Source organism: Stomoxys calcitrans, chromosome 3, assembly GCF_963082655.1.
Source record: "Stomoxys calcitrans chromosome 3, idStoCalc2.1, whole genome shotgun sequence".
NCBI lineage: Eukaryota > Metazoa > Arthropoda > Insecta > Diptera > Muscidae > Stomoxys > Stomoxys calcitrans.
In genome coordinates, this window is record NC_081554.1 from 42,433,613 (window position 1) to 42,445,636 (window position 12,024).

General features: G+C 37.5%; 1 protein-coding gene across 3 annotated transcripts in view; it reads right to left on the reverse strand.

Moving 5' to 3' along the window:
• The window catches only part of LOC106093533 (protein turtle), a 479,313-nt gene that overhangs the window by 158,579 nt on the left and 308,710 nt on the right, over nt 1-12,024 (reverse strand). For all 3 annotated transcript variants that reach the window (XM_059365881.1, XM_059365880.1, XM_059365882.1), the window contains exon 6: nt 11,210-11,451. In XM_059365881.1, coding sequence (XP_059221864.1) covers nt 11,210-11,451 — 242 coding nt within the window. The remainder of the gene's footprint in view (nt 1-11,209; nt 11,452-12,024) is intronic.

A 12,024-nucleotide genomic window follows, 5' to 3' on the forward strand; every position in this document is an offset into this window, starting at 1 on the left:
TTAATACCCTAAAGGCTTAATTAGTGAATGCCATATTTCATTTGAAGATATTTTGATTTAACTCAAACAATCATGAGAGAGTTCCCAGAACACACATTCATAAAAATTGTACTAGTTTCAACACACATACATAGACACATATATATATATAGGAATATATGAACTTCCATACTCCTATAACATATACATGTTCATAATTAAACATTCCACAATCGTAGTGTTGAATCCAACAAATGGTATGCCCAAAGGATATAAATGGCAAGTATGTGTATGTGTATGTGGGAATGTTTGCGAATTTTAAAGTTTTAATTTCATTAAAGCTTTTCGCAGTTTCATGTTTAGCATAATTAATGTAGTAAATGTAGAACAAAAAAAGTTAGAACACCGCATTAGAATATGGCGAAATATGGAATGCGTTGCACAGTAAGTTGATCCTTTGAGATTTTTAATGATGCGCTTAGGGCACAAACATCAGTTGCGACATAACATATAACTCATAGTGTTATAGTAATAAGTAAAAGATTGTGTTTCATGCCATGCAACATGATTTCACAATGAAAAATAGACATTAATTTGTTTGCAATTCATTCCAAATAGAGGTTTTAACAGAAGAAATGTTGTTGGGAGATGTTAAGAGTTATATACATTACATTTTCGCATAGAAGTTTAGAAAAAAGTTTATTCGGCTGGTCAAATTTGTATTATAAGTGCTACCAAGATTCGTGCTTTAATTTTATTATACACTAGGCGAACCGGGCCCGCTCCGCTGCGCCTTCTTTATCTCTCAAATATATGTTTAGGGTGGGAACACTTCGCCCTGAATGCGGATATCGAATTCGTGCCATTGTAGCCTGTGACGCTGGACGCGTTCGAATCCTGGCGAGAACATCGGACAAAGCGGTGTTTATCCCCTCCTAATGTTGGCGACATTTGCAAGGTACAGTGCCATGCATGGTCAAAAAATATTCCCCAAAGAGACGTTGCACTGCGGGACGCCGTTCGGACTCGGCTATAAAAAAAGGTCGCTTATCATTGAGTTTATACTTGAATCGGAATGCACTCATTGATGTTTCGAGAATTTGCTTCTTCTCGGTTCCTGGTGGTAATGTTCTTCCTTAGGGGAGAGATGGCACCTCAGACATTTCGACTCAAATATAGATATCAAATTCGTGCTGCACTTCCAAAACCCTCTAATTTGAGCCACATATTGCCATGGCCGGTATATATGAATCGTTTGGAGGGTGTTGTGGAGCTGGAGCGGCCACCGGCACTGAAAATACATATCGAATTCGTTCTTTATTCCCAACGGAAATGAAGTTCAGCATAGAGGGTGCTTTAGGGTGTACCCCAAAACACTTGGCTCCAAAATTGGATACCAAATTCGTTATCTACTCTCAAGTACCTTTCATTTGAGTTTTTCGATTGGGGAGGCCCCCTAGACATCTTGGAACAAATTTTTATAACAGATGTGTGCTTAGCTTCCAAATATCTTTCGTTTAATACCCATATTATCCAAATAGGTAAACATGTCCTGTTGAAGGGTTTTTGGGGGAGGCGAGGCACCTTAGACACCAAGGAATAAATTTTTATATCAGCATTGGACTCTACCTTTAAATGGCTTTCATTTGATAGACATATTTTCGCAATCGGTAACTTTGTCCTGCTGGGGGGTTTTGGATGGTGGGGAGGGCCCTTAGACACCAAAAAATAATTGTTTGTCTCAGATTTGTATTCTAAAAAAGTTAAAGTTTCCTCTTGGGTGGAGTTTTTGGAGGTGGGGGCCCCCGACACATTTTATTGCCAAGTTCGTACCCTACTCTCAACTGGCTTTCATTTGATCCCCATATTTCCCAAAGCGGTGAAAGTGTCCTCTTGGGACTTTTTTGGGGGTGGGGGACCCCCCGAAACTTAAGAGTGAAATTTGTATACCAAATTCGTACTCTACTCTTAAATACATTTCATTTGGTACCCATATTGTCCCAATTAGTGCATATGTCCGCTCGGGTGGGTATTGGGATGGGGCGTCCCCCCCGATTGTTTGACCCCATTTTTTACCAATTTAGTGGTGTTTGGGGTACCATAAGGTGGCGTACAACATTTCACTTAAATCGATGCACGCATCTCCGAGATCTAGCGTTTTTTGAAAATTGTGGTATGGGGGAGGGTCCGCCCCCCCTTGGGATATCAAAAAATGTAGTACCCCATTTTCACCGGGGGCCCAAATTCTACCGTCTCTGATTTCATGAAAATCGGTTCAGCCGTTTTTGACTCTATATGGAACAGACAAACAAACTAACAAACAAACAAAGCGCCACAATTTAATTTTTATATAATAGAAGATGTATGCCATCACCATATGCTTGCAAATACCTAATCCATGCATTTGTATGTAAACACAATATTTTTTTCTATGAATTTTCGCTTTAGCAATCACAATATTATTTATAACACCATATTGAAGACAAGGGATTTTAATAATTAAACATGGCTTTATTTGCATTAATTTAGGTAAACATCAGGAATAAAAAAATCATGGCAATAAATTGTATTTTGTTCATTTTAAAACAAGCAAATGGTGTCAATGATGATAAATATTAGCTAGCAGAAAATTATCTAATTAATTTTAATATTTATTTGAATAAATCACTAAACAAATGCTGCATAAATCCATTTTAATTAAAACAAATAAAAACGACACTAGATTAAGGCGGGCCAAACTTTTGTAGATACCACCAACACCATATTTCTTCACTATCCTGATGTTGATGTTCTAGAAGGGTTTTGGCTATCATAATGAAAACTTCAACACTTCGACCTATGGGAAGCGTTTTTGTGAAGCTATTGAAAGAAACTGCTTTAAATTTCATAGAAATTGAATAAATGTTATCTTCTTGCTACTATGAAGAAGCAAATTGAGAAATCAATTGGCATTGGGGCCACATTGACAATTTTATCAACATGAACAATATGTTGGTCAGACACACATTGACTTTTACGAGGGTTGCCTTTTACGTTAAGGGTTAAGAGAACAAAAACAAATATGAATCATTGGAAACCGCTTTATTGTTTTTCAAAATATTCCCCATTAAGAGCTATACACTTTTACAGGCGTTTGAAACAATTGTCGAATAACTTTTGCCACTCTGATTGAGGTATCTCCAAAACATGCATTCTGAATGCATCATTCTGAACTTCTTCAGGTGTCGAAAAACGTTGACCCCCTCATTTTATTTTTTATGTACTGAAATAAAAAGAAGTCATTCGGTGCCAAGTCGGGATTATACGGCGGATGACTCGTCAAATCGATGTTTTGAGTGGTCAAAAATACAGTTGATTTAGCCGATGTGTGAGAGCTCGCATTGTGGTGGTGAAGAGTGATCCGTCTTCGACGGTTAGTTTTCCTGATTTCTTGGAAGACACTTGGCAAACAAATAGTTGTGTACCACTTAGAATTGACTGTTCCACGTTGTTCTAGTGGAACGATTGCAACATGTTCAGCTTTTCCGAAAAAACAGGCAATCATTTGCTTGGAAGTGATGCGAGCAACATATGTTGGAATTCGCTCATCTTGAAACATTCATACATGTCCAATTTTTCCGCAAAAACTGGCAATCATATTTTTGGAAGTGCTACGTGCGCGAGCAAGTTTTTGGATTTCGCTCATCTTAAAACATTCATACAGCCGACTGCTGTTTACTTTCGGGCTTATACGAGTAAATCCACGATAGAGGTGTTAACTGTAAACAACACAAATAGCGCTCGTATATCAAAATGTTCTGAGTACGTATAACCTCAAATATGTCAAGCTTTACGATAGAGCTGTCAGATCTTTATTCGATGCCTACCACAATATCTAAGAAGTTTGGTCAAAATTGGTTTAGTTTTAGATGTAGCTCCCATATAATTGTTCATCAGATTTTGACTAATTTGCAATAATGTTGTCATTTGACAACCGCATTTATTACAGTTATTACGAGCAAATATGTTCGATTGTTTGGATATGAATTATGTGATCTTGAAGCAATACTCTAAAGTTTTCAAGAATACAGAAAAGAGTATTGCTTCGTCCAGCACCTCCACGGAAAGGGATTTTCTTCACGAATCCAACGGTGTCCTTAAAATTTTGAAACTCGCAAAACAAACTCACTTTGATTTTGAATAAGGGTTGCCCAATCCCGAAATATAAAAGGCAACCCTCGTATTAGTTAATATTAAGAATTTCTTTGATATTGTAGTAAGCATACGCATGCTGTGCCATCAACAACATTCGAGATATCAGCCTACATTAGGATTGTCCACGATAAGCGGAACTATGTTAACTTTATTCGAATCAGATGGTCCTAATGCAAACTCCATTTCAAGTTTAATCGAAGTCAGATGAGAAGCACAAATTTTGTGCTCTCAAAAGCAAACTCGGGAGAATGGTCTCTATGACAGCCATATTCATGATATATACTCCGAATTTAATCTCACAATGGCCAAAAATCCTATCTGTACCAAGTTTTAGCAATCATCCGCAATTACTTTTTGGGCAACCCAATATTTATTAGACCACTCAATGTCCGTACCGAATTTGGGTACATAAGTTATCCAATATTCACCGGATTGTTACGCACGGGGGTTTACATATATACCCGCGGTGGTGGGTGTCCAAAATTCGGCCCGGCCGAATGTCTTTACTTTGAACATATTTGCTCGTTTGGATATCAATTATGTGATCTTGAAGCAATACTCTAAAGTTTTCAAGGAAACAGAAAAGAGATTGCTTCCTCCAGCACCATTACGGAAAAGGATCTTCACGAATCCAGAATTTGGAAGTTCCCAAAACTAAAGATATTACAGCAATTTCAAACTCACCTTGAATTTTTTGCATTTTTCGGGTATCATTTATACGATTTTGAGATTGTTTTTTTGAAGAAAAAATATAGGAGTTGCACTAATCCGAATTTTTTGCCATAAACTTCAATTTTTTCCCATCAAAAATTGCAAATTTTCATAAGGGGTTAGCCTTGGCTAAAAAAATACGAAAATATTTTATTGTGAATTTTTAAGTAATTCTGTTTATTGTACGAATCTTCTTCGAATTTAGAACTGCGGAATGCTGGAAATTCTTCGAAATTCGAAAAAATGAAGGAGTTACAGCGTTTTTGGCCTTAAAAACGACCTTGAATTTTTACGCCAAAAAAAAATTGGTTCTTATGATGTTTCTTACAGAAGACTTTACAGTATTGCTTCATTCAGAACCACTACGAAAAGAGATTTTCCTCACGAGTCCAACGGTGTCTGAAATATTCTGAAGTTTGCAAAACTGAGGAAGTTACAGCAATTGCAAACTTACATTGTTTTTTTTTTGAATTTTTTGGATATTAAATATGCGATTTTGAAACAATACTCTAAAGTTTTCAAGGAAATTGGAAAGAATATTGCTTCGTCCAGCACCATCACGGAAAGGGATTTTCTTCATGAATCCAACGCTGTCCTCAGAATTTGGAAGTTCCCAAAACTAAAGATGTTACAGCAATTTCAAACTCACCTAGATTTTTTTGCCCTTTTTCGGGTAATTTTTAGCGATTTTTAGCTTGTTTTTTGAAGAAAAATCCTAGGAGTTGCACTAATCCGAATTTTTTGCCATAAACTTCAATGCTGTATACTCAACTCGAAAAATTTTTTCCCATCAAAAATTGCAAATTTTCGTAAGGGGTTAGCCTTGGCTAAAAAATTGAAAAAAAATATAATGTGAATTTTTAAGTAATTCTGTTTATTGTATGAATCTTCTTCGAATTTAGAACTGCGGAATGCTGGAAAATCTTCGAAATTCGAAAAAATGAAGGAGTTACAGCGTTTTTGGCCTTAAATACGACCTTGAATTTGTACGCCCAAAACAAAATGGTTTTTGCGATGTTTCTTACAGAAAACTTTAAAGAATTGCATCATCCAGCACCACCACGAAAAGCGATTTTCCTAACGAATCCAACGGTGTCTGAACAATTCCAAAGTTTGCAAAACTAAGGAAGTTACAGCCATTGCAAACTCACGTTGGTTTTTTTTTTAATTTTTTTGATATAAATTATGCAATTTTCAAGCAATACCTTAAGTTTTCCAAGAAACAGAGAAAAATATTGCTTCACCCAGCACTATTACGGAAAGAGATTTTCTTCGCGAATCTAACGGTGTCCTCAGAATTTTGAAATTCGCAGAAAAAAAAGATGTTACATCAATTTCAAACTCACCTACATTTTTTACCCTTTTTCGGATATTGATTATGCGATTTTTAGCTTGTTTTTTGAAGAAAAAACATAGGAGTTGCACTAATCCGAATTTGTTGTCATAAACTTCAATACTGTATACTCAACTCAAAAAATTTTTTCGCATCAAAAATTGCAAATTTTCATAAGGGGTTAGCCTTTGCTAAAAAATTTCAAAAAAAAAATAAAATGTGAATTTTTAAGTAATTCTGTTTATTGTACGAATCTTCTTCGAATTTCGAACAGCAGAATGCTCGAAATTATTCGAAATTTGAAAATATGAAGGAGTTACAGCGTTTTTGGCCTTCAATACGACCTTGAATTTTTACGACCAAAAAAAAAATGGTTTTTGCGATGTTTCTTACAGAAAATATTAAAGTATTGCATCATCCAGCACCACCACGGAAAACGATTTTCCTAACGAATCCAACGGTGTCTGAAAAACTGTGAAGTTTGGAAAACTGAGGAAGTTACAGCAATTGCAAACTCACATTGGTTTTTTTGAACTTTTTGGATATTAACTATGCGATTTTGAAACAATACTCTAAAGTTTTCAAGGAAATAGGAAAGAATATTGCTTCGTCCAGCACCATCACGGAAAGGGATTTTCTTCATGAATCCAACGCTGTCCTCAGAATTTGGAAGTTCCCAAAACTAAAGATGTTACAGCAATTTCAAACTCACCTAGATTTTTTTACCCTTTTTCGGATATTGATTATGCGATTTTTAGCTTGTTATTTGAAGAAAAAACCTAGGAGTTGCACTAATCCGATTTTTTTTGCCATGATCTTCAATACTGTATACTCAACTCGAAAAATTTTTTCCCATCAAAAATTGCAAAATTTCATAAGGGGTTAGCCTTTGCTAAAAAAATGCAAAAAAATTAAATTGTGAATTTATAAGCATTTCTGTTTATTGTACGAATCTTCTTCGAATTTCGAACTGCGGAATGCTGGAAATTCTTCGAAATTCGAAAAACTGAAGGAGTTACAGCGTTTTTGGCCTAGAAAACGACCTTGGATTTTTACGCCCAAAAAAATTGGTTTTTCCGATGTTATTTACAGAAAACTTTACCGTATTGCTTCATCTAGCACCACTACTGAAAGCGATTTTCTTCACGATTCCAACGGTGTCTGAACAATTCTAAAGTTTGCAAAACTAATGAAGTTACAGCAATGGAAAACTCACGTTGGTTTTTTTGAATTTTTATACCCTACACCACTACTGTGGTACAGGGTATTATAACTTAGTGATTTTGTTTGTAATACCCAGAAGGAAGAGAGATAGACCCATTGATAAGTATACCGATAGAGTTAGAATCACTTTCTGATTCGATTTAGCTATGTCCGTCAGTCTGTCTATCCGTATGTCCATGTTAATTTGCGTACAAAGTACAGGTCGCAGTTTTCGTCCGATCGTCTAAAAATTTGATAGAGGCATGTTTGTCTGACTGAAGACAAAGCCTTTTAAAATTGGAAAAAATATGTTCGTCCGATTTTCAGAAATATTGCAACAAAGTGCTCATTTGTTAACCAATTCTATCGAAATTTAGCTGTCGTATATGTATATAGCCTGATTTTCACTCCAAGAGCAACTGCAAGCGCAAAATGTAGGCAAGATTGGTCAATAAGACCGATTTTGCCCAAATTTAGCCCCAACGTTTTCCTTGACGACTACTACAATATCTAATAAGTTTGCTCCCAATCGGTTTAGATTTAGATATAGCTCCCATATATATATGCTCATTTGCTAACCGATTCTCTCTTAATTTAGCAGCAATAATTTTTTTTCTTCTTCTTCAACTGTAAATTAGGCCACATAATTTTGAAATGCTCACAGGCCCCTCTTTGTGACCATCTATCATACGTTGACCCGCATGCCCTACTCGTAGTCCTATGTGTCCCGTTATGATACCAATAGCTATACTGGCCTCCTTCTTGCTTTCTTTCAGTAATAGCCTCGTCTTCTCACGATCTGGACCATTTCGCTGTTCCACAATGTTCCATGCGCATTCGTCGCCAACTCCCTTAACTCGGACTGCGTCGACCCGAAAGGCTTCGGGTTAACCAAGTTTATTGACGGCAGTCCTCTGACCTTCACCGCTAAATCGTCTGCTTTTTCATTCCCCCTTACTCCGTTATGGCCCGGCACCCAAACGATGCGGATTTTCCCATCCTCAGAGAAGGCATTAATCTCCTTCTTACACTGCAAGACTGTTCGTGACCTTACCATCCTGGTTGTTATTGCCCTTATGGCAATTTTACTGTCGGTAAAGATGTTCACACTCGACGTCCTCGCATTAGCACCACACCACTTGACGCATTCCCTGATCGCCCGGATCTCCGCCTGCAGGACCGTATTATGGACAGGCAGTCTAAAACAGATATCAGTCCCTGGGTTTTCAATGTACATCCCCAGGCCCAGCTTTGATGCATCCGTGTAACATGATCTTCCAGATGGCAATACTAGGGTTTCGTCAATCCAAGACTGTGCCGATGGCAACAGTGCGTCGCACTCGACTTCAAGGTTCATCTCAGGTATCCGATCGGAAACTTCTCCACTTCCTTCCAGGTTTCCGATCGTCGCCTCGATTATACCGCGGTTATATTGGTTTGCCCAAAAAGTAATTGCGGATTTTTCATATAGTCGGCGTTGACAAATTTTTTCGCAGCTTGTGACTCTGTAATTGCATTCTTTCTTCTGTCAGTTATCAGCTGTTACTTTTAGCTTGCTTTAGAAAAAAAGTACAAAAAAAATATATTTGATTAAAGTTCATTCTAAGTCTTATTAAAAATGCATTTACTTTCTTTTAAAAAATCCGCAATTACTTTATGGGCAACCCAATACATACAGATTAAGTGTGAGGCAGCCATTACGGCTATGAGACTTAAGGCGATGAGAGAATGGATTGAGGATGGGAGCAGCTCATACCATGCTCCCATTCTCAATCCATTCTCCCATCGCCTTAAGTCTCATAGCCGTAGTGGCTGCCTCACACTTAAATCTCTATGTCAATGGGTTGGATATCTAGAATAGTCTCCAGTGCCCTAGTGGGCGTGGTCCTCATCGCTCCGCCTATGCCAAGACAACATGTTCTTTGAACCTGCACCATACGCTTATGTTGCACTCCATAGCAGTCCACCAAACTACTGAGACGTAAGTAAGTATTGATCATATCACGCTCCTGTAGAGCCAGTGAACTATCCTCGGATTCAGGCCCCATTTGAGCCTACGACCCATCTTCATAGGTTCAACATCTGTGAGCCTTTCCAGTACGCTCCTGAATGTAACACTTCCAATTCAGTTTCCTGTCCAATATCACACCTAAGTATTTGACCTTGTCAGATATCGAAATCGTCTTATTGAGGAAAAATGGTGGGTTAAACTTGCCCACCTTCGTCTTCCTCGAGAACGGGCATATTTCAGTCTTCACTGGGTTAACAATGAGACCTCTGGGACTAGCCCAGTCATGTGCCATATGCAAGACCCTTTCGACCCTTCTGCATAGCTTGTTCGGATCCTTACCTCTTAGAAGTGTTATAACATCGTCTGCGTTGCAGACGGCTTCAAATCCCTCCTCAGTCAGCATTCGTAATAGGTCATTTATGGTGGTCACCCATAGGAGTGACGATTTGTTGGATTTTCCTAAAATTGTGCACTTGGTGTTCCGGCTTCCAACAACCGTGCCAAGTACAGTCCAAATCGATCTTAAACCTGATGTAGCTCCCATATAAACCGATCTGTCGATTATCCTTGTTCGGTTCCTAGAAGCTTTCATTTTCGTAGGTCGTTGGGAATTAGCAGAAATTTTGTAGGTAGAGTAAAATCATGTCTTTCAACTAATTTTGGGTTGTGTCAATTTTACGCAGAATCCATGGTGGTGGGTTTCAAAGATTCGGCCCGTCCGAACTTAGCACTTTAATCTTTTTATTTTTTAATTTTAATTTATTTTTTTCTATTGGGTTGCGTTGACAAATTTTTTCACAGCTTGTGACTCTGTAATTGCATTCTTTCTTCTGTCAGTTATCAGCTGTTACTTTTAGCTTGCTTTAGAAAAAAAGTGTAAAAAAAGTATATTTGATTAAAGTTCATTCTAAGTTTTATTAAAAATGCATTTACATTTTTTTAAAAAATCCGCAATTACTTTTTGGGCAACCCAATATATAAAAATAAATGCAACAAGACTGGCAAGTTCTACTCTCCATATAAACACAAATATCATACAAATTATGCTTCTAATGATGCACTTCAATAAAAAGTTTAAACTCAAACTGTCAATTGGGCATTAAAAACATGATAATGTTATTAGTTTTTCCTCCACTATATGTATAATTAAAATAAAAAAAAAATATTTAACAAAATTTTGTTAAACTTCAAAGTTTTAAAGCTTCCAATTGTTGTTGTTATTGATAGCTTAGCCTACTGCCTCCTGCCATGTTCGCGAAAGCCATTAACATTAAGCGATAATAGCTTTGGCGCAATTGCAACAACAATAAAAACGTCAGAAACTCTTAACAATTGCTAAATAGTTGCTATTTTAACTGTCAAGCTTGTTTGCGTAGTCCTTTATATCCTGTCGTTATTTGTTTATTGCCCTACGCCGTTTGTCAATGGGCTAAACAAGCAGGATTACCAGGTAAACATGGGCAACGGGAAAAACAAACACATAAACAGTGTAGTTGCCGTTGTTGTTAGGCCAACAGAAAATTTAGAATTGGGTTATATTTTGCTGCTGCTCCGAGCTGGCAGTAGGTCTCTATGGCGATAAGTATACACACTGGCTTGGGGTTAGGTTTTGGGGAGAGACTAAAGGGTTTTTGGTATGGGGAGGCAGCAAGGAGAGTAGGAAAAGGAAGGTTGATAGAGGTGGCGAGGAGGGGATTAGGGGTGGGGTGGTAGTCTGGAAGACAGGTCTTGCTGGTTGTGATGAGTAATGGGTTAGTCATGTTAAAATAAAATTTTACCATGATTACAGCGCCGCCCGCTATTATAACACGGGCCGTATGGGAGACTTGTCCCTCACCATTGCGTGCAATGCAAGTATATTCTCCAATATCCTCGTGCCGTATGGTGGAGATCCGTAATTCGGTGCCATCATTAAAGATGCCAACAGTAGGCGAGGGATCAACGGGATTAGCATCTTTGTACCATAGAATTTCGGGTGTGGGTGTGCCATCTGCCTGGCAATTTAATATAATTGAATCACCTGCAACAAAAGCAACAACAAAAAAACAGAGAAAACAATTGTTATTAGTGTTTGTAGTTACCAACAATAAGAATAAAAGAAAATAAACGCACACACACACACATACACGCACACACACAAAACAACGACAGCATTAGCATTAACATAAGATAAGAAATAACAATTTAATCTCTTTGTGCTGGCCCCAGCACAACCCAACCCAACCCAACCCACCACAACCCAAAACAACTAAGGACCCGGACAATGTAGCAAGGTGTGATGAATTCTGAAGGAAGCTGCTGCTTCTGTTCCCAACATAAGACTTTTCTCTTACGCCATTTAAAAAATGCTTAAATTTAAACGACTGTAGTTAAGTAAACAATTTGGCCAAAAGCAAATGAACACGCGGATGAGAGAAGCAGCGTCTTTAAATTCCAATGAATTTTGCAATTTCAAATGAGAAAATGACTTATTCATAAACTCTTCTTGGGCATAAGGATAAGTAAGGTATTTGGCATGTGACAGTTAATTATAATGTAACTCAATAAACATCGAATCGAAGGTAAGCTTTCTCATTTTTTATAAGAAAGGATT